We start from the raw sequence: 23,877 nt of genomic DNA, 5'->3' as shown, positions 1-23,877 counted from the left end.
TTGATAATTTAAAAGAAGTATCAAACTGCTGGCAACTGAGTATGAAGGAAGTCTTATTTTTATAGTAGCTGTTTAAAAAAAAAAAAATCACTGATGGCCATAAATGCTCTGAAAACTACTAAAACTCATTTAGGTTGCTCCTTCCTTCAAGACATTTACAATTTCCTTCAAGACATTTATAATTACTTTATTCTCAAAGAAACGGAAAAGTTTAATAAGAAATATAGAGAAACTTGACTTACCACAAGGACTGGCTATGAAAGTGGTTCAGAAATGCCACACAGCAATTTAAGGCAGCAAAAGAATACTAAGCCAAATTTAAACTGCAGGGCGAATGACCATCAGTAGACACGAACCCAAACTGGACTTGGACCAAAACTTATAAAAAGGAATTGGGAGTTATTTACAAACAAAAATAAAGCTTTGCTTTTTATGTTTCACCTGAAAGACTGGGAAAATATTTTCATAAGTTAAGAACCTACGGCCAGGGTTACTATTAGACTGACATCTGAAAGCTATTTAAAACCCTTAGGAATCATCTTAGTTGCTAAAATTATAGGAGTACAAAACAGAGATTAAATGTTGATTTATATGATATTTTTGTGAAGTAACATCTGAAGAGCATAAATATTCAAAAGAAATGGGTATCAGTAGGTAATGTGGATGTACAAGGGTACTTACCCCATGACGATAATCACAAATTAATTAAATCTATACATGAAAGGATGTACTAAAAATATTCTTTTTAATCCAAAATTATGGGCTCAATCTAATTCTGGCTTCACCACGGTTTATTACAAGACAAATTTTAGAATTTTATTTTTCTTATATGGTCTTTAAATTCTCCAATAGGAAGGTATACTATGAATAAGGAATTATTTAGGAAATATAATTATGTAGGCTTCTGATTTAGAGCTTGAACAGAAAATTATTATTATAGACAAAAGAAATAGTATGAAAAATTGTATTCCTTAACTAAATAATGACAATGTATGATAATACATCTTTTGATATGTGACAGAAGGCCTTTAAAGCAGATACTTTCTATAGTCTCTGTACAGAAGCTTCCCTTATGATACAGAAAGAAATGAATGCCAAAGGATTTTACATCTTTTCAAGTGGTAGTTTTATTTTTCTATAGTAATATAGTGAGAAAAAGTGGTAAGAGACCTGGGGGCAGGCATACAAGCATGTACCAAGCATCTACTGGTGTGTCTGGTACTTTCACATGTTGTAAGAACCCTGGGGGTTGGACATTATGGTCCCCACTGGTACATAATGTTGAAGCTCAGGGAAATGAAGGACTTGCTCAAAGCCACATATCAGGTCAGTAAAGGTAGATTCTTGAGTCCATATAAAAATTAGTATGTCTGGTTCTCTGAATAATCACAATTGTATCATACTGCAGCTGTAATTTGTCATTGACTGCAGCACCCTCCAGGAGAAATCTTGAAAACAGATCTATAAATTTATTATCAAGGAGGATTAGCCTTGCTCAAAAATACAGTACAGTAAAAACTGATAAACAGTATTTAAATAATTAGTGATGATGCAGACCAAATGAAGCCAAACACTTGAAACTGAAGGGGTCTGGAATTACTTTACCATGCGTTGCATTCAGTTTTATATGCAAGACAGCACGATAGAGTGTAGAGTTTGTGTGCTTTTGGAATCAGATCTGGATTCAAAACTTGATTATAGCAAATACTAGCCAGTGCCAAGGGAAGTAAGACTTAGGTAAGTTTCTCTAAGCCTCAGTCTATCTATCTGCAAAATGGGGAAAATAAAAAGTACCAAACTTTCAGGTTAAAATGTCAATAACATATATTAGAAGCCTGACAGTAAAGGCACAAAATGGGTGCACAATAAACAAAATGCAGTTGTTATTACTGAAGTTCTCCAGTTGATCTGGATGTAAGTCTGATCTGCCCAAACAAGCTCCTGGGAGACCGGGAGACTGGGCCTTCTTGGTCTGTCAATGTACCCTGGTCAAAGCCTACCACGAATGCAACTACCTGTAGTGGAGTGAGTTGGGTTTAGTATCTGTTGCTGCTGCTAAGTCGCTTCAGTCGTGTCTGACTCTGTGTGACCCCATAGACGGCAGCCCACCAGGCTCCCCCGTCCCTGGGATTCTCCAGGCAAGAATACTGGAGTGGGCTGCTATTTCCTTCTCCAAAGCATGAAAGTGAAAAGTGAAAGTGAAGTCGCTCAGTCATGTCTGACTCTTCGCGACCCCATGGACTGCAGCCTCCCAGGCTCCTCCACCCATGGGATTTTCCAGGCAAGAGTACTGGAGTGGGGTGCCATTGCCTTCTCCATTAGTATCTGTTGCAGTAAAGCAAAGCACTCTCCCCCAAGGCACTTTGGGGGTGTTTCAGTAAGGTTTTAGGGTGGCTCAGACGGTAAAGCATCTGTCTACAATGCGGGAGACCTGGGTTCGATCCCTGGGTCGGAAAGATTCTCTGGAGAAGGAAATGGCAACCCACTCCAGTAACTCTTGCCTAGAAAACCCCATGGACGGAGAAGCCTGGTGTCCATGGGGTCGCAAAGAGTTGGACACAACTGAGCGACTTCACTTTCACTTACTAGAGGATTTAGGCTTTTGGTGAGTGATTTGAAGGAGGCCACAAGGAAGGAGGGGTTCACTCTAGATTGGCTACTGTCAGAAAGCAGTGGCAATTCTACCAGGAGGGCAGAGCAGAGTAAGGGTAAAGCTGCTAACTAGTAGAACAGCAGCAGGCACTCATATCTGCCGTGAGAGGGCAGTGTTTGGTTTTCTGTGGGTGGCACAGTGATCTTGTTTTCCATCTGTGCTTAGACAACACTGTAAAATGGCCCTGTTTTGTCTCATTTTTCATGATCTCAGAGTCACTTTGTCTACTGGTGTTCTGAGATACTGTTTATTTCCAGCTTCTTACAACACCAAGGCTTTAGTATGAGATCAGTTCCTCGACATCAGGGGTGGCTTTTTTCTCAAATGGAGGCCAGATCCATTACATATGCTTAATGAGCTTCCTGCATTAATAAAAACCTCAGTTAATTTAAAAGTGAGATGTATGCTGTGTGGATTCAATCTTTTACATGAACATTACACAAGCACTTTTAATTAAGAAGCTTGCTATGTTCACCATTCCTCCTCTCCATAGAAATGGCAGTATAAAAATTGCCAATTTTAGTTGACAGATGAAAACTTTAAATGATTTTATTAAGATCAATCTTGAATCAAGAGGCAAAGTAGAAACACCTATCCGATCACTTTCCTCTATGAGATATAATATTGAACTTCATCAGGAAACTCTCTTTTCCTCTGATGATTGTACTGGCTGGGCAAATACTTTTATGTTCTTTATCAATTTCCATGGCCAAAACAAACCAAAAAAACCCCTATGCATCTGTTTAATCACTGCTTAGCCAGACTTTGCATACTTTTCCTCTCCAAATAATGTTATTTTCATGAGTAATTAGAAAGATTTAATGGTCATTTATCATAAATAACATTTTCAGGGGAAAACGTTTTCACAGCATATTAAGATTACTATTTGTCACTCTCATCCCTAACTGGATATTAGGCATTTTAAGGTTGTCATATGTAAGTAATCCTGAATGAGTGGATCAATTTTAACACTGGCTAGGCAATGGTTCTATAGAACCTGTTTCACAATGAATTTTACCACTGTATCAAATTCCCCCTTATTCTAAACCTTTGGAGTATTCAGTGACAGTTCATGCAAGTCTGCCTCAGTTCCAGTGTTTTACTATCTCATGTACACATAAATATACATGCAAATAGTAGTGATCAAAGTCTCAGGCCATACAGGATTTGTGAGCAAATAAGTAAGGCTTGGTATGGTGAGGTCAGTCCTGAAATACAGGGATGCCTTTATCCTAGAACACAGAGAAAAAGCACTGGCAGATGCTCCTGAGCTGTCTTAGAGCAAGCCTCTCATTCTTAATCAAAGGGAGAATACTTTGCTAGAGTTTTTCATAACTGGAATGTCAATGGCAATAGTAAACAGCATTAAAAAGGCTGAGTTCATCAAACCTTTAAGGGATCAAAGCGAATACCAGATGTCAAGCTATCTATTACTAAATGCCCTGATTAATGCTTGAAGTATTTGAGGGGGAGAGAGTGGGAAATTTCATTCAAAAGTTCTGAGATCTCTCAAAAGCAGATATACTGAAAAAGATGCTATTAAATTAATAAAATTAAGATTTAGGATCACTTAATATCATAATAAATTAGTATTATACATATTTATTTTATGCATATATGTGTGCATATGCATATAGCTGTACATATATGAATTTGAAGGTGTGTGTGGGCATTATGAGAAATATTTCCAGATATAAGTGAAGATCAAAGATATTTATTTTTAAATATCTCAAGAAGTTTCTGTTAGTTAAGTTAGTTGATGGCTAGAAAAGGCTTTCAAATTTTTATTAACAACTACAAAGAATCTCTAAAATTTCAAGCATGTTATAAAAAAGAAGTAATAATAAACACCTTTTAAGATGAAAAATACTAACACGTTTTACCAGAAATTAAATTGCATTGGTTTTAACACATAATCCTGTAATTTTTTATGTGGTATTTTTATCACTTCAGATGCATGCTACAGTATTAAAATTTATTTCGGCACAACTGAAAGCAAATCAACAACAAAACCTCATAATTAGTTCTCACTTCATTTTAAGAATATGATATAAATTATACATGTTAGGTATTGATGTAAATAATAAAAAAGGCAATGATTGCTACTTTATATACTTGGTTGGTTAAAACTCTGCACCTGTTCAATAATGGCTTAAACTGCAGCACTGTCTGGGACATCTTCAAAGAGGTAAAGGGAGTTTAGAAGAACATCCAGAAATACAAAGATGAAGAATAAAACCCTTAACAACTGGGACAGAAGCCCTGCTAGAGTTCATACATTTGCTTATGTATGGCTTAATACTGGCTTAAGGATGTTTAAAAATGTAAATCTAGCGGATATGACAAAGTAAAAGATTAGTTAGAGTCCACCAGGTATATCAGTGCCTGTGACCCCAGAGAAGTGACATCTTTATTGGGGGAATACTTAATCTCTTTAGTAAAAAGGAGGTTAACACTAATGATATATTTTGGAGGACAGTGTTAATGACAAATTGTCCCAAGTACAAAACTGAATACTTCCTTATTAAAGCATGTATGAAAACCACATAATACACACATAGCACTACTGAATTAACCCGTCTCTGCTTAGATTCAAGTTAATAATGGCATTTATACTTTTTTCCCCTTACATATTTAAGTTGATGATAATGAATTTCTCCATTATTATTTTAGGTCAACTTATAAAACTTATTTTGCAGAGGATACATATTCCAGTTAATTTTTGATTTGTGCCCATCGCTCATCTTCAAAGACAGAGAATTCGAATATTAAGTCTTACCTGACCAGGATCTGTTCCAGTAACAGTCAAGTCTTGGATGGATCTACGTCTTGGCTGCCCGTTGCCTTTTAAAAAAATAATAAAAAATTAAAATACTGAAATCTATTCAGAGACAAGAAGGGTTTAACTGCTACAGTAGGAAGCTGGAATTTGTTGCTCCTTGGATCTACACAGAATGTGAGAAAAACAAGTGTGTTCATTGTTAAAAGAGAGAGAAAGATGTAAGGAAAGAAAGAGAAACCGCTATAGTATTTTAACTCAAAAGCTGCTGGCTTACAATAAAGTGTGTCCTAATACAATAACCACCCCTACCACACGAAGAGCTGCTGAATTCTCTTCCACCATCTTCTGTCATGTACTTAAATAGATGACTGCTTGGGGGCTGGGGCTGATGACGGCATCTATTTCAAGGGCCTTACGTTACAGTTTCTACAGCAAGACAGCTAGCAAGTTGTGAGCCATGACTGGCTTTAACCAACAGCAGTACCTTGTTCGTTTCAGAGCTTAAAAGGATGCTTAGGCTTGAATTTATTGCACTGAGTCACACTTACCTAATCCCATTAGTCTTTGTCAGAATCTAGTAATTTATTATTTGTGAACAACAACTCTTAATTCCTAGTGGAGATGAATGACTCTCATTCCGTTCTCAAATATACAGGTTGTTGAAATGGGCTAGTGTGTTAACCCTGCTTCAGGAACTTCCATGCTAAACATAACTGACTTAAAAACCAGTTTATGAAAGAACCAGACAAATCCAAGTCTTCAGCAACATCGGGTGAACAATAGCTTCACTCAGCACTTCTATTTGGGAATAGGGCTGTTTACACAGTTATTTTCTAAGATGAGAGATCAGCTGTCTAAAAGGAAACACCAAAATACTATGAGTAACAGCTGACACAATAGTCAAAATTCTTTTGACTCTGAAGACCGTATTATGTAATAGTGGGCAGCGCTCAGACCACATACTCTAATAGTTGTGGCCTGATCAGCCGACAGAATTCATTCTTAAAATTTTATATCTCCATAACCTTCACTATCTTATTTTAAACCAATATATCCTAGCATCTTAATCAAGGTGACCCTACTATTTTGTACATACACTAAAAGGACCTTACAACAGAAGAATAATGTTTAATGCAATAGTACGTGCAGTGAATATAAAAACTCAAATTTATAGCTATCCTCGAAAGTATAACTCTTTTGTATTTAAAGCTATGTTTTAGAATTCTTTGCATAATCTTAAAGTTACTTCACATTTCTTTTTATTCCAAGCTCCAACTTTCAATTACAAATTGACATAACAACAAACTGCACATTTATGGAATCAGGCACACTAAGATATTTCTCTGAAAACTTTTAATTATCCCCATTTTCCTGAGGACAAAAAGGATCCCCACTACCATGACTAATGAGCAATTTCAGGCACATTTCATTCAACACAATCATTCTAAAATTAGCTGAGATGAGACAGGCTTGTAAAAGTGTCTGGAATTCTCTTTTCAGATTAGCAACATTTGTGAATCTGGGGAACCACCCAGCACATGTGTCTGAAAATCATTACATCACCATTGCAATAACAACAAAGACAAGCTCTAAGGGAGAGGGGGTGGGGAGAAGGGGAGGAAAGGGGAATAAAAAGTTTTAAGTAGGGGAAAGGAGAACTGACAGTTAACAGATGCCATAAAATGAGAAATCTATAAGCTACAGCATGAGTCAAAAGCAAGCAATACTAGGCAATGCATTTTCATCAGCATAACCATGGCAGAAACCATCTGGCATACAGTTCAGACGAAGCAAAAAAGGATTGCAATCAACAAATACTTGTTGCTCCAATATTAAGTTTCAAGCCATAATTTAGAAATATGAATGTAAAAAACATCAAGCTCCTATTATCATAAATGAAAATTACTGAGTGTGTGCTCAGTAAATTTAGACTGACTCTGAATTTTTGGTAACTAAACACTAATTTAGAAACTCATTTACTTTACATTTTTTCATGATTCTTTAATATGTGCATACCTGTATTAAACACAGCAGTATAAAGGAAAAAAGTAGAAATAAGGGACAATATGATATCATATTGTCAATGCTTAATCAAAAAATATGGAAGTTATAAATGATGTCTTGAGTTTTTTAATCTGTAATGAATTTTGGAACGTTCAGGACTTCTGACAGGGAACAAAGGATATTTTAAAAAATAACTTTTCTAAGAGCAACAAAAGGAATTTACTATATCCCTAAGCCTGCCTTCTTCCCCATCCCTAAAAGGGTGGTTGGAACAGCAGCTTATAGGGCAATTGCTTTTACAACATAAACAAAATCCATCTCTCCAAAAAGCTGTTCTTTTTATGTATAACTGATTTCTTGAGCTGGTATTTGAAAGTCATCGGAGTCCTTCCAGAGACTGCTGGCTTAGGACCCAGAGAGTCATTCCTGTGGTTTTTCTTATCAGTTTCCTTACCTAAACTACTTACATTTTTCTAGGTTCCAATTTTCTAAAGACATTAATCATGTAAAAATCAACACATTTTCTTGGAGACATCTTTTAATCAAAATGTTGGAAATTTTGATATTTGTTAAGTTTTGAATATTAAAAATTATGGGACACTTATCCTTTTTATATTTTAAAAAGTGATCTTGGTAGACTACAATAAGGTGGAAAAAGACGACCAAAATATTTCCTGTAAAGTTATATGCACTTTCCTATTTCACCCTGTTTATTTAACTTACATGCAGAGTACATCATGAGAAATGCTGGCCTGGAAGAAACACAAGCTGGAATCAAGATTGCCGGGAGAAGTACCAATAACCTCAGATATGCAGATGACACCACCCTTATGGCAGATAGTGAAGAGGAACTCAAAAGCCTCTTGATGAAAGTGAAAGTGGGGAGTGAAAAAGTTGGCTTAAAGCTCAATATTCAGAAAACGAAGATCATGGCATCCGGTCCCACCACTTCCTGGGAAATAGATGGGGAAACAGTGGCAACAGTGTCAGACTTTATTTTTCTGGGCTCCAAAATCACTGCAGATGGTGACTGCAGCCATGAAATTAAAAGACGCTTACTCCTTGGAAGGAAAGTTATGACCAACCTAGATAGCATATTGAAAAGCAGAGACATTACTTTGCCAACAAAGGTTCGTCTAGTCAAGGCTATGGTATTTCCTGTGGTCATGTATGGATGTGAGAGTTGGACTGTGAAGAAGGCTGAGCCCCGAAGAATTGATGCTTTTGAACTGTGGTGTTGGAGAAGACTCTTGAGGGTCCCTTGGACTGCAAGGAGATCCAACCAGTCCACTCTGAAGGAGATCAGCCCTGGGATTTCTTTGGAGGGAATGATGCTAAAGCTGAAACTCCAGTACTTTGGCCACCTCATGCGAAAAGTTGACTCATTGGAAAAGACTCTGATGCTGGGAGGGATTGGGGGCAGGAGGAGAAGGGGACGACAGAGGATGAGATGGCTAGATGGCATCACTGACTCGATGGACGTGAGTCTGAGTGACCTCCGGGAGTTGGTGATGGACAGGGAGGCCTGGCGTGCTGCGATTCATGGGGTCGCAAAGAGTTGGACACGACTGAGCGACTGATCTGATCTGATCTGATTTAATTAGTCACAAATACAGAATTTTACTGAAGGAGTAGTGTCTGCAGTTGGCAGAAGCAGATGTAGTATATCTCAGAAGAGCTCTCCTCGGGCCTCTGTGTCCCTAAACAAAGGCAGGTGTTAATGACACTATCTGTGCAAGGTAAGAACTTGAGATCTGGAAAAGCTCAATTTTACCTCACGGTCTCCTCATAATGATGCTGTGCTGCTTATCGCTTGGCACTTTTCATATTTTACTTAACTACTTATCACACTTTTGGTAAATAACCAATATACAATGGAGCTCAGTGTACCTGACTGAAATTTAAAGTGAATGAATAGTCATTAAATTTTTCTCAGTTAAGAGATCTAAATGCAGCTGAAACCATAAGGACGCCTAAAGTTTCTTTTCAGTTTCAAGAATATTATTAACAACAAATGTCAATTAAATTCACAGACCTGGACAAAAATATTTTATGTGTATTAAGACTGATTCAACAAAACACTTGCATATTCAGCCTTCTCTAGCAAATCCTTAAGACAGTACATAATGCTTTTTGGTCAAAGCGTTCTATCAGTTTAAAATGTTAAACCATCTTGAATTCCAGGCTTAGAAATAACAAAAGGTACACTAGAGTCTCACTGTTGAAGTTTCTCAAACAGAAGTACATGAAGGCAGTGCTTATCTGTAGAATGGAGGAGAAAAATTTCAAGTGTTTAAAATGAAACCAAGTATTGTAATTTAGTCTGAACTTAAAAAAGAAATTCAGAACCACTGAGTATGATATTATAGCAGTAGTATTAAAAACTATTTAAATATATTCTAGAAAACCCTACAGTTTAGCTCATTTTAAAAAGTTATCTTTTATAATATAATTACAACAGTTATTCAATATCAGTATTTGGAATAGTTTACTTTTGCAAATCATATGTTGGAAATTTATTTCATTTCATAATAGTAATCGATCTGGTATAAACTATGCATGAGGATTTTTTAACAACAGAAAGGGAGAAAGTACAGAAGACTTATGTTTCAATTAAATCTTTTGCAGGTGGTATGTATATATGTATCTGACAGTACTTTCATCCAATGGATTTCAAAATATATTATCATCACAGTTGACTTTCTTAAGTACTATAACTCTTCACACAAGGACTCCAGAGCAGGACTGCTGATCTCCCCTGATAATAGACACCAGAGCCATGAACAAAATATTTTTCAACTATTCAGTCTCTTGTTGTTTAGTTGCTAAGTTAAGTTGGACTCTTCTGCAGCTCCATGGACTGTAGCCCCCCAGGCCCCTCTGTCCATGGATTTTCCAGGCAAGAATACTGGAGTGAGTTACCATTTCCTTCTCCAGGGGATCTTCCCAATCCAGGAATTGAATCCACATCTCCTACTTTGGCAGGTGGATTCTTTACCACTAAGCTACCAGGGAAGCCGACTCAGTCTCTTACTCTATGAAACTGGAAAAGGTTGTTGTTCTTGTTGTGTAACTTTTGAACATTTTACCTGTTTAACTTTGACATGTGAAATTTTAAAAGAAATGTAAAATATAGGTATTCTTCTAACACCAGATCAAATGTTACTATCAAATGTATTACAGTTTCCCAATTCATAATCCCTATCTCATTTGAGTATTTGAGATGAAGATGGAGGGAAAACAGACCCTTGGAAGCTTGGATAATAACAAAGCAAAATGTGGGAAAGTCAAGAAAATCCAAGTAAAAGAACGAAATAAACAAAAATCCATGTTTTTATCAAAATCTTAAAGGAAAAAACTTTAGAAAAATTTAAAGCAATCCAGTAATCTGCCACCCACTCTTTTTTCTCTAAATAAAAGAAACACAAAACGGATAAGAAAACTATAGATCAGATAGTTTCAATTATGGGTAAGAGATGTCTGCATTTACATTAACATTGCTTAGGTTGCACAGTTATTTGGCAGAACATTCTCTACAAATGAAGAGTTAGCAAAATGTCATACTGTACTGGCAATTGCTCTTATTATGTGTCTTGCTTGCTAAAAAGAAGCCAGATAGATTTACAGCCATTCTGTGGGCAGGGCAAAGTAGAAGGAAGACTTAACCAGAACAAAGTTGCCAATACCTCTTTCAGAGCCAGGCCCAAGGTAGCAAGGGTACAAAAAATTGTGTAGTTTGATCCACACAAGTCCTGAGGTATTAAAGGTCCACTTTTGCATGACCTGAGAGACTGTTAAACTGATGAACGCTGGTGTTAGCCACAGACTGCTTGTTCTTCCTCATTTGTTGACGGCAGGGTATTTAACAGTTAAGTGTTGAAGAACAAGCAAAAAACAAGATTTAAATTTGTTGACCCATGACCAGGTTAGGCATTTTAGTCATTATAAAGATTGTATTAAAAAATTTTTTTTAGAGTAACAGTGCCTATTTAAAAACTTTTAAAACTTGGTAAAATTTTTAAAAATGAAAGAGGCAACACTTCAAAAATGATACATTTGTACACTGCTAATAAATACACATTAAAAACTTACTTGATGCTTAAAGGAGTACTCCTAATAAAAAGAGGCAGTTTATTCCAAGAGGTACATTAAACTCAGTACATTGCACTTGGCCAAAGGAAAGTATTATTGAAAATACTTATCCATAACAGACGAAAAATATAGTTTATATTTTAAAAATGCTTACAACTGGGATCCAATGCTAATTAATGCCAGTTTGGATATATCAAGAAGTGTCTGATCATATAACCACAGAATTTGTAGGGAATCAACCTCAAGTAAAAAAGTTCTAAAAGGTATTAAGAAATTTAGGGAATTAAATTTCATCCTTCTTTACAATTAAAATGGCCATGTAAGATAGTTGAGATACTCCCAAAGCACAGGTTATATCTTTTATGTTTAATTTAAAAATATAACCTAAGAATAAATTAATGGTTTGACTTTTATGTCCAATTATTTCATTTCCAGTGGTTGCAGCCTTTATTAAAAAAAGCGAAACTACTAGGTTAATGTTTAAATATCTGGGGAAAAAAACCCAACAAGAATATTTAATAAAATGTATTACTGAATACTATTTCCACTTAACAAGCATTGGTACTCTGGCAATTAGCAGCAGAATTAAGCTTTCCTGACCCCATAAGGATCCAATGTCATTAAAAAGTATCTCCTGGATGAAGAGCTCAGTTAAATTTAATACGAACCCTAAGTAGGAGCAGCAGAGAATTACTCTAACTTCTGTGACTCAAACAAAACAAAAAAAATGGGTGTAATCTGGTGTCAGAAGATCTACGATGGGATCCTGGCTGTGTAACTCTGGGAAAACCATTCAACATCATTGGATCTTTTTCATCTGTAAAATGGCTGTTAAGCTGATGTACTTTAAACTACCTTACAGGCCACACAGCACATCTAACTAGGGTTTTTCAGCCCTGGCACTGCTGACACTTCAGGATGGGTAATCCTTGGCTGTGGGAGGCTGCCTGAGACACTCCAGACTGTTTACCAGCAACGCAGCTTCCGTCTACCATGTCAGTAGCACCTATTAGTTTTGACAATCATAAACGTTTCCAGACAGTGCCAAATGTCCCCTGGCAGGGTGTGGTGTGGTGCACACATTCACCCTGGCTCAGAACCTCTGAGAACGTTTTTCTCCTCTTTTTCCCTACTCATTATCACATACATCATTGGCTACTTCGCTATGTGTGGGTGTATCTGTTCTTTATGTTTACCCATAAGACCCAGATTAAGATTAGTGTGCCATTTGGCTCAATTTTTCTGATACTCTCAAACATTTAAGATAATCAGAGCTCAACAGTATGAATATTTAAACGTTGCTGCTTCTTCAGTTAGTGTATTATTCCTTTAAACTTGGTATCTCTCAGGGCAGAAGTAAAATGATCCTAAGTACTTTACTAATTTTGAAAGCAGCCCATGACTCAATAGAAGTATGCGAGGAATAAATTAACTGTATTCTCTGAAGGGCAACAATGAAAATGTAAAATAAACCACTTGAACCACCAAAGTAACAAAGAACTACACGAGAAATAAGGTGGTTTTGTATCCATGGAATGGGCCCGAAGAACTGCTAAATGTGTTATACACATCTGTGATTTACAGATTTTACATGTATACTAGGTTCTGACCCACTGGGAGCTCAATAATGGGTCATTTCCATAATCGGCACATATTTATTAAACACAATGTGTGAGGTCTTGAGCCAGACACGGCGGCTGACGCCATCAATAATAAATAACAAAGACATAGTCTCTATCCTCAGGTTTCAGTTTACTGGAGGAGACAAGAACTACTAGGCATGGTGATTTAGATTCATCTATGAGATAATCACCATAAGAAATGAAAGCAATTTAACCTTATGAGACTTGTGGGAGTTAGGTATAAGAACATAATTTGCAAGAAGATCCTCCTAATAATACATAGGAATCTGAAGTGACCATAATTATTTGGCAAGATACCATGTAAAACAGCAAATCTCATTTAGCTTTTGTTTCTGTTTTCTAGGTTAAGGCAAAATAGTATTCAGCTACTCTTTTCTCAACTTTGTATTTTACTTGTTACCAACAGAAAGAGGCTGGGACAGAGTGCCAAGAGGGAGCCGCCAAGTTGCAATGAAGGAAGAAAAGGAGCCAAGGACAAGTATTTTTAAAGGATTGTTTCCTCTTTCTGCTAGGTGCAAAAAAGGTCTGGGTTCAGCTATTCCGCTCATTTAAAAGATGCGAGGAAGTTGGCAGAATTCTGGGCTGGTATGCCTCCTTTCATGAAAAGGCTTATTACTTTACCTTCTAGTTCATCCTCAATTTTGGAGATGTGAGGTTTCTGGCCAAGCTGGCTTCAGTGCAGATAAATGTGTACAGTTTATAATCTGTCTCCCTAAGGACTGCATGCAAGGTATCTATTTTCACATTCTATTAAATTGGAGCAAGAAGCATTTTATAAGTACTAGGAATCATTATTCCGGTTTTACAGCTATTAGACCAACCCAGGTGGTCCATGATACCTGCTATGACGGTCTCAGGGACATCCAGAATGTTGCCAAATGAAGCGGTTTTACGGTGGCCCCGTTTAGGCTTGGAAAAGGCTGCAAAAATACACACATACAGTATACATGCAAACAACCACAAATAGAAACACAGAAAACGGTGAACAAAAACAGAATACTTTTCATATAGTTGTGTTAATAACACTTCATGCAGGATGGCATGCAGAACTATCAAACCCTTTGTCCATGCTTACACAAGGCGTGATTAAGGAGCAAACAACTATCAATACATGATGTTTCACATACTGGCTTTAATTAGCAGGAAAAAAAAAAGGACAGAGACAAACAAAGCTGCAGGTAATGAGAAAGCTAGATTTCCAACACTTCACAGAAATAATCTAAATGCAACCACTGATGTGCAGTGAGGGTCTACAATGAAAGTGGGAAGAAAAGAGGAGTTAAAAAGAAATATGCTGCCATATTTGTTTTAATTAAACAAACACAGGAATATGTGTTCAATGAGGTGTTTCTTGAAGTGTGCTACAAAGTACAATTCAGTGATGATATGATAATTATTGAATCAAAGTATGAAATATATATGCTTTTATAATTATAAATGTTTAAACATACTTCTGATAAACTGAGTATTTATTGTAGTTTCCAAAGTTTAGGGTCTATTCCTGCTAAACCAGAATAGTTCTGAAAGGCTGGAAAATATGAACCTGTCAAAGTAAGACAATTCACCAACAAATGTTCAGCCCATCTGTTTTATTCACATTTAGGCAGAGAAAGGATAGGGTTATTTAAATATATGTGGTTACCTTTAATCTGGTGAAATATGACTTCTGTGAAGATTAATTATAAACCAGTACCTGACTAAAAAATTGACACTAGCAGATGTTAAAATTATTACTATTACAGTACAGAACACTTCCTGTTTTAAGGTAGCAATCACTATTTGGCAGCTCTAACTTGAATGATATTCCTGAAATGAAAAGGACTCCCAAAGTGTTAGGCTGCATTTCTGTATACACTGTTCATCAGACACTGTACTGTGACAGCCCCACTGCACACAGAAACACCTGTGACTCAAGTGACCTCCCTCCACTCAACTTGACTGTTTCTGAAGATTCCATTTATGTGGCAGAGACCAGCCAATCTCTTTTTTCCCCTTTTTTCTTACCAACAGAACCTCAACTATACTCAGGACAGCAATGTTCCCAGATAAAAGACTGCAGATGCCCTCTTCCCTTGGGTCCAAAGGGAGCCATCTGACCCTATTGCTACGGCCAATGACATAAACGTGGAAGTTGTTGGGAGGGACTTCTGTGAAAGCTTTTTGAAAAAGTAGCCCTTGCCCTAACTCCTGCTTCCTGATGCTGGGACTGTGGATGTGATGACTGGAACAGCCATTATGGAGCACAAAGTCACCTTCTGGATGAAAGCCACACAATAGGGATTGTAACACAGAGAGACGGAAGAAACCCAGTCACCAAAGATTGAGGCGCCTACCTCCAGATTTGTGTGTGAAAAGAAGTTTTGTGTTAAAGACACTGTTATTTTGGATATTCTATAATATCTAACTGACTCTAATGCTAACTGATAAATAAGTGACCAAGATTAGTTGAAGACAAGAAGAGTTAGGATGGTCCTCTGGACAACTTCTTTCTTAAAAGAACTTCACACAAAATGAAAATATTCTTTTTAGAAAGAAACCAAAACAATCTTAAAACAAAACAAAATCCCACAAAACCTGGTTAGCTAAGTTAAAAAAAATATGCTAATACATTAGGGAATATACTTGTATATACATATGTAGTTTAAAAGATTAGAGGTAAATACACAAAAATTCTGTGTTTATTTTTTTAGTGGGACAATTATGGAAGACTGGGTTTTTTAAATTTATATTTCTACATTTTCCACAATAGAAATGTATTTATAATCAGTTCCTCTCCACCTCTAGGGAAATCAGAAAGAAAACAATTTAACCCACCATTACTAAATGAACCTGCTTAGAAAAGAAGGTTAGAAGTCCACTAAGGTAACAAAACATGTAATTATTTTTGTGCTGACCAGTCTTTCCACAGTTAATCATTTTAAGTACTGACAAAATGGAAGAGAAATACTAGCTTTTCCCAGATCAAATTACTATGATCTTTTATTTTACAATTAAAAGAATTAATCACAAACTTAGCTACTTTTGCCACTGAAAGGAGTAGCAGCAGACAGTAAGGCCAAATCATATTTTGATCTGGAGCACATTTTTCTGCTAAATTCAAAACAAAACATTTGCTATTATTTGAGTTCAGCACAAAACTCTAGTAGAATCACTCAAAATCCTCCTAAAACATCCTAGTATTGGCTAAATTTCAATTTCTCATTTAGATTTTCAGCTCATATTGAGCTGAATTATATTTGATAAAAATCTGTAATAAGAAATTAAATTTTATAATGCTAATAATTTTACAAATCATGCTTGGTTTATCTGGAATTTGAGATGCTTTCTGCTAGAAGCATAGGAAGTATACTGTAAATCAACTTCCTGCTTTAAAAAAATTTAGGACACACACAAAAAAGCCCCTGACATTCCCATGACTGAAACAACTGAAACTACATCTTCGTTCCTCTTCAGACTGTTACTTCCTTTTTACCTGTGGTTGCAGCAATCCTGGCTTCTATTTCAGACATATCGGCACTCATCCTCTTGCCTTCAGAGGTTGGGGGCAAGCTCTCCACGCTGCTCCCACGAGAAGCTCCCAAACTCAAACGCCCAGATTCACTCTGTTAAAAACATAGGTCAATTTGAATTACTGAAGCTCTTTATATTTAAAAATCCTGGGCAGCTAGAAGAAGGGAGATACCAACTGGGATTTTTATGGGTTCTGTTCTGAAAGAAATGGAATACCTTCAGGGAAAGAGAACTGTAGGAGTGAGGAAGAACAAGCTGCAGACACTGGCCTTTAGGAAAAGGTGATCATTAGAGCTGGGAGTTCAATGTCCCAATTATTAGTTATCCTAAATGCCTCAAGGAAGACGAATAAAATCACTCCTTAAAATACTGAAAAACCAGTAACAGCAAAAATATAATAAATCTGGAAACATGAAATGACGGATCTAGAAGAACGCCTTTAACCAGGTAGTACAGCCAAGAAATGTCCATTTTATACTTGTAACCATCAACTGTTCAAGTTAGGTATCATCGTAAGGAAGATACGCACAAATGTCAAAGGCAGCAATCATCAGATGGGAGAACAATTAATTATAAAGAATTTCAGGAGAATCTCATTACACATCTCTACTCTTAAGCCTGTCTGTCTGCTTCAGGAACAAGATTCAGAACTTGTATAGTGGAAGAAGGCAAACAATACTTGTTAGTATAATGTTTAGGACTTCATGACTACTGGTAAGGTTACCAAAAGATTTTACTTTTAATAACAAAACAAACCTGTTGTTTTGCCTGGTTTTTCAACAATTTTGATTCTAAGCGTTTAATTGTATCATTTGTGGCAGGAACTTGTTCCATGTTAGTGTCACTTTTATTACTGGTGTTTGTAGAAGCGATGTCCATGAAGGAGCCTAGGAAAGCAAAAATATTTATGACAATAGGCTAGGAATAATACAAATGCTTCATTCAATAAAATGTAACTTAAATTCTTTTCTAAACTAGCAAGATATAAATAGAAATAAGACTTTTCAAGCTAATGAAGATACCCAAACAAACCCATTTTAAATGATATTTCAGGATAGCACAAAAGGGAATCAAAGTGCCTAAACAGTTTTCTAATAGTCAAAGTCCAATTAAACTTTATAATGCTAATAATTTTACAAATCATGCTTGGTTTATCTGGAATTTGAGATGCTTCCTGCTAGAAGCTTAAGAAGTATATTATAAATCAACTTGATTTAGAATCAAGAATGACTACGATTCTTAGCTTGAGAGAAAGAAATGGCTATTAATCAAGATGGAAAAGACTGTGGAAGGACTGAGTCGGAAGGGAGCTCAGTTAGGAAAATGGTAATTTTGAGCTCATAGCAGGTGTCAGTCAAGTAGCTGGATATGTGAGTATGGAGTTTGAATTTGGGATGGAGCAAAAATATTGGCGTATACATGTATACTGGATGAGATTACTAAGGAAATGAGTTTAGACCAACAAAGAGGTCAAATGACTAAGCCCTGGGCACTCTGACATTTATAGGTTGGGAAGATGAAGAATAACCAGCACAGGAAACCATGAAAACAAGTGACCAGAAATGTAAGATGAAGCCCAGGCTAGTATGGTATCCTGGAGACCAACTCAAAGTGCTGAAAACAGTAGACAGTAACAAACTGTGTCAAAGGCTACTGAGAATCAAAAAAGATGAGAACTGAAAATCCTTCATTTAGATTTAGTAATGTGAAGATAACTGGTGACCTTGACAAGAGCAATTCTAGAGTAGTGGTACAATAAAAGCTTGAATGGAGTGAGCACAAGAGAGAATGGCAAGAGAGAAGCCAGAGAAATGCAAATACAGACTTTAACAGTCCCCGCCTTATCCACAGGGGATGCATTCTAAGAGCTCCAGTGGATGCCTGCAACCTCAGGCAGGACTCAGCCCTTGCATACTGTGTTTCTTCTTATACATATATTCCTACGATAAACTTTAATTTATAAATTAGGCACAGTAAGAGATTAACAAGAGTAACTAAAAATAAAACAGAACTAACAATATACTGTAATAAAAGTTACAGGAATGATGTCTCTCTCTCTCAACATATCTTACTGTACAAATTTAATACCTTTCTCTAACTAAGCACTTATCCTGCACTACGGCTGTTAACTTTTGCAGTTTGAAGCATGACAGCAAAACAGGCACAGATTTCTTTTTCCTTCATGATTTCATGGATAGAAGTTCTTAATGCAGATCTTAGCAATCTCATCCAGCATAGGATTTTTTTTTCCCTAATTAAAGTTGAGAATTTTCACCTTTTCAGTTAGAGGGAGCACTTTCCAGCTTCTCTTTGGCATATCAGAATTGCCAGCATCACTACTTGTGTGCTTTGGGGCCATTACTAAATAAAATTAGGGTCCCATGAACACAAGCACTGTGATACCTTGACACGTGACGTGACAACCAACAGGGCTGCTAAGTGACAAATGGATAGGATACACTGAATAAAAGGACGTCCATAGGATGGAGCGCGATTTCATTGTGCTGCTCAAGATGGCTGCAATCTAAAACCTATGAATTATTTCATTCTGGAATTTTTCATTTAGTATTTCTGGATCACAGTTGACCACGGGTAACTGAAACTGCAGAAACTAAAACTGTGGACAAGGGGGGACTACTGTATATATACTCAGGGAATGATCCCAGCACAAAGGCTAAAACTGGTGATGCAAGAGACAGGAAGAATTGCTGGAGAGCAGATGGGATCTGATGCACAAGGGGACAGGCTTGCCTCTGGCTATGAGCATGGACAGTTCAGCATGGGAACAGAAGAGCGTGCAGAGCAGAGGGGCAGACTCAGGCAGGTGGGCGCATGGAGAGGGGGAGTTTGTGGCAGCTGTCTTTTGATCACAGAGAAACGGTAAAGAAGGTCAGCTGAGAGTAAGGAGTGGCAAGCAAATGTTTTTAGAGAAATTCACTTTAGAATTCAGAGCATCTCAGAAAGACTTTCAGTAAAATTGGAACCAGTTTAAATATAATTTTTTTGGAGGCAGGGGAAATAGACCAGTAAAAATAAAATTTTAAGAATGCATTAAGTATATGTGTACATACACACCTATGCCTTTTAGTTTTAATCAAACTAATAAATGTTCATAATACCATATATTTTGAGAAGTAAAATTTTTCTGAGTATTACTTCTACTATTTTTTTTGATGACCACAAACTATGGAACTGAGGAACTCTGAACTAAAACACAGATTCTTAAATGAATGTCTCTATGAATTCTTCTACAAAGATCAAGAAGTAGGGTGCTCATGATACAGGAACTATACTGTTTTATATATATATTTATAATAATTTTGATACTATTTGATCTAGCTGTATCTGTGTAAGAATTATTTTTCAAGAATGGCATCCACAGAAATATAATATCCAGTCTTTTTAGACACAACTGTGTAAGAATTTCAAAACTTGGAAGTGGGTTTTCAATTAACTAACCCTGGGTACCTGCATGAAGAATGATGCACCTGAAAATTCAAATTGCAATCATATTAAAGGAATAAATTAAAATGCAAAAAGGGACATCAGTCATTGCTTCTTGATTATCACTTCACAGGAAGAGAGACACAAACATTTAGCTTATTACGTTCCAATCTATCCATTTACCTGTACTGGTAGCAGAGTTGCTCTGTCCTTCATCTGAATACTGACAAGGATATTGTAACGGCTCATCTGCTCCTGGAAAGTACTATATATAAAAAAGTAAATAACAATTTAAAATTTCTTTAATACAAATCAAATCATGTGAAAATTAAAGAGTATGTTTGAATTACTTCCTTGCTGAGATCTGAATGCAGCAAAAATGCTGCTTTATTTTCACTAAGGCATATATGGAAATTTGTAGATACAAAGATGTGCTAACTCTTCTGAATTTCAACTGTTATCAATGCCATGTATCTACCTACACAGAGCCTAGATAATCTTGAAGAAAACAGCCAATATTCCTCTAGAGGAACATATGAAATACAGTAGTATCATTCCTCATAATTACATGAGACATTACTCATGTTCTCATAGCAGTGATGCAAATCTCTAAAGTGTTGAAATGACCTAGTCTGACAACAGAGATGGTATGCCATGGAATAATTTGTTAGACATTTTAAATATCAAGGATAGATTATGAATGTCACTCTATGAACCAGAGGTAAAATACTGGATATATCTGCTGGATAAAAATTAGAATTTAGGGAGAAAAAAGAGAAATGTTTTCTTCTCAAATTAGACAAAGCACAGATAGGCACAATCAAAATCTGAATAATTTATATAATCCAAAGTTTTAAGGTATTTGATTATGGAGACCAAGCTGTTTTCTCTACTTTTTAATTTTTACTGAGTTGTTTTCTTATGAGTGTATCTTTAGGTCCCAGGATTCTACATACAGCTATTCTCCAATATGAAATTAAGCTTTAATAAGATGAGTTTAAGCTGCTGTGCCTAACTTATTTTCAATAGAATGAACAAATTAATTATGTGGCCATTTAGGAAATCACTTAATCTATATTCAAAGAGACTGAAAGATTCTTCTGCTTAGCAAATTTTCTGAAATTCAGGCACTTTTCACATTTCCAAGTCAAGGTACTACTTGATAGATTTGTTAGTGCATAAAAAACCAGAGGCCTAGATTGATTTAAATAATTCTAACAAAAGTGTTTGATTTATAGACTGGGAAATTCTAATAATTATTTAAAATGATTCTTCTAAATTCTAAAATTCTACAGATCCTAGAAAAAAGTTTAACTTTTTAATGGCAAGTGGAAAGCTGAAAATATACAATGAAAACCAAAAGGTAAAAATCACTTAAATAAAAGTGTCTGGGAATGTAGCCTCTCTAGTGTGCTACATAAATGACTGCTTGATAAAGATTTGTACTCAAGAAAATTTATAACTCAGCAACAATTAGAGTCATAAAATACCCAAGCCATGTAAAGGCTTTAGAGATCATCTAATTCAACTTCTCTCACATTACAGATAAGGCAACAGGCCGAGTAACAAATAAATCTACCAAGTTAAGCAGAAGGAAAAAAGCATGTTCAGAGACCTAGTCTAGCCATCTTTCCATTATAAAGAACTAGATTTTTTTTCCCAAAATGTTTTCTCCTCTGATTATGTGAGTAATGATACCCATTCTAAAGTGGAAAATACAAAAAAGTATAAAACAAAAAAAAAAAAATGATATCCCTTTACTTTAAAATCTCATTAAAACTCAGTATATATAAAAGTCCCTTAATCCCAAAGCCCCTCAAAAGAAGGATTATACCCGCATCAAGTGAGTCATTATTTTCACAATTTCCTCCATTGAAGGGCGCTGAGAAGGATCTTTAGACCAACAACGAGTCATCAGGCTCTCAATGGGCTTAGGTAAATTTTTGATCAGTGGTGGTCGAGTACCTGCAATTAAAAATTACAGGAGGGGAGAAAAGAATGTATTTACTCAAAGAATAGTATAAGTTTCTAACATGGTATTTATTTTCTAAATCAAGATTTTTTTAGGAGGAATAAAAGTACATTTATTTTGTCCTTTAGGTAAACATTGCATTTTCATAAAGGGGAATCTACACCTTTTGAGAAACCAAATTAAAATTTTCACATGCATTATGACTGAGAGTTAATAATAGTTCATTTACTATAAACACTCTTTTAACAAATAGTTAACAGCTTAATGTGTGAATGGTAACTCAAGGTAATCATATCTGACCTGTATTTTCAGATTTATCATAAAAATTTCAAATCTGTTTGAAAAATCATCTTCCATATATCAAAAGTCATCAACCATAGTTGATATATTACATAGTATTACACTCACTGACTTCTAAACGGTTCTTTTGTGGGAGGCAGGCCTTACAGTAGCTGTGAGTCAGTCATTTCACAAGCTGAAAACTGCCAACTTTTGTGTAATTTAATAAGACTAATATCACTAGCAAGATCCCTAACTTAAAAGAAGGGCTAGATTATAATGAAATCTTTGTAAATTTACCAATTAATAAGTTAGTTCTTTTATTTCTTACTTCACTGACATTCAATTTTACTGACACATGACAGAAAAAGAAAACACCATCCTGGTCAATGCTCTAGCATTCTCCATAACCACAGAAAAGGTAGCACAATGAACCGGAAATTGGCAAACACACACGATTACTCCAATGACTCCTTGACATGTCGATGAATGACCAAAACAGTGGGGCAGATATTTGTTCTATCACATGTGGAATAGTGTGTCAAAAATGCCATTAATCAGAGTAATTATAATCAAGAGATAGAAATTAAACAACAGAGAAGGACAGCAAAAGTTAAAAGATTCAGCAATTTCCTTTCAAGAAGTATATTTTCCCAAAGGAACTGCAAAGTAAATTGATTAATGAAGGAGATGTATTCTAGTATCATGAGTGGTTAGAAACATTGTAATTAGAGGTATAAAGGGATTAGGAGGGATGCAAGGACATTGTGTCCATAAATGAATATAACTTAAAAATATGGACATTTGAGTCAGAAACATCAGATCTAATCTCAGCAACACCACTTACTAACCCTGTGCTGCTGCTGCTGCTAAGTCGCTTCAGTCGTGTCCGACTCTGTACGACCCCGTACACGGCAGCCCACTAGGCTCCCCCATCCCTGGGATTCTCCAGGCAAGAATACTGGAGTGGGTTGCCATTTCCTTCTCCAATGCATGAAAGTGAAAAGTGAAAGTGAAGTCGCTCAGTCATGCCCCGACTCTTAGCAACCCCATGGACTGCAGCCTACCAGGCTCCTTTGTCCATGGGATTTTCCAGGCAATAGTACTGGAGTGGGTTACCATTGCCTTCTCCACTAAACCTGTGACCCTAGGCAAATTACTTAGCTTCTCTAGGTCTCAGCTTCCGAATAAGGAAAGCTGTAAAATGGGACATAACAGCACTCACGTCATAAAGATGAATGAGAAGCTAAAAAGCAAGACTATGTGATGCACTTCGTATTTTGCCTTTATGAATAGCTTAAGTAACAACTCTTACTGAATATGCTTTGCTTTCTCTCCTCAGTGAGACACTGCTTCTTCAAGAGAAAAAAGCAATAGCTCCCTAATTATCTTAACCATGTGAGAAATTTTTTTTCCCCACAGCGTCCAGTCCAGCACGTCCCTGTCTGCTGGAGAGAGGCAACGAGGCAGCTGGCTCTGGCTGTCTACTGATGGCCTC

At 36.3% G+C, this 23,877-nt stretch overlaps 1 protein-coding gene across 3 annotated transcripts in view; it reads right to left on the bottom strand.

Moving 5' to 3' along the window:
• Positions 1–23,877, bottom strand: part of MAP3K7 (mitogen-activated protein kinase kinase kinase 7) — a 66,151-nt gene that overhangs the window by 13,923 nt on the left and 28,351 nt on the right. For 2 of the 3 annotated variants that reach the window (XR_011568465.1, XM_070796068.1), the window contains exons 8-13: positions 21,963–22,093; positions 20,312–20,393; positions 17,441–17,571; positions 16,647–16,776; positions 14,014–14,094; positions 5,433–5,497 (exon numbers count right to left, since the gene is read on the bottom strand). Coding sequence is in view for 2 of the 3 variants with exons in the window: in XM_070796068.1 (XP_070652169.1) it covers positions 5,433–5,497; positions 14,014–14,094; positions 16,647–16,776; positions 17,441–17,571; positions 20,312–20,393; positions 21,963–22,093 (620 nt within the window). In the remaining variant the exon portion in view is untranslated. The remainder of the gene's footprint in view (positions 1–5,432; positions 5,498–14,013; positions 14,095–16,646; positions 16,777–17,440; positions 17,572–20,311; positions 20,394–21,962; positions 22,094–23,877) is intronic. The other variant, XM_070796069.1, reaches the window with a different exon arrangement.

This window comes from Bos indicus, chromosome 9 (assembly GCF_029378745.1).
Source record: "Bos indicus isolate NIAB-ARS_2022 breed Sahiwal x Tharparkar chromosome 9, NIAB-ARS_B.indTharparkar_mat_pri_1.0, whole genome shotgun sequence".
Taxonomy (NCBI): domain Eukaryota; kingdom Metazoa; phylum Chordata; class Mammalia; order Artiodactyla; family Bovidae; genus Bos; species Bos indicus.
This window is presented reverse-complemented; position numbering and strand designations above follow the sequence as displayed.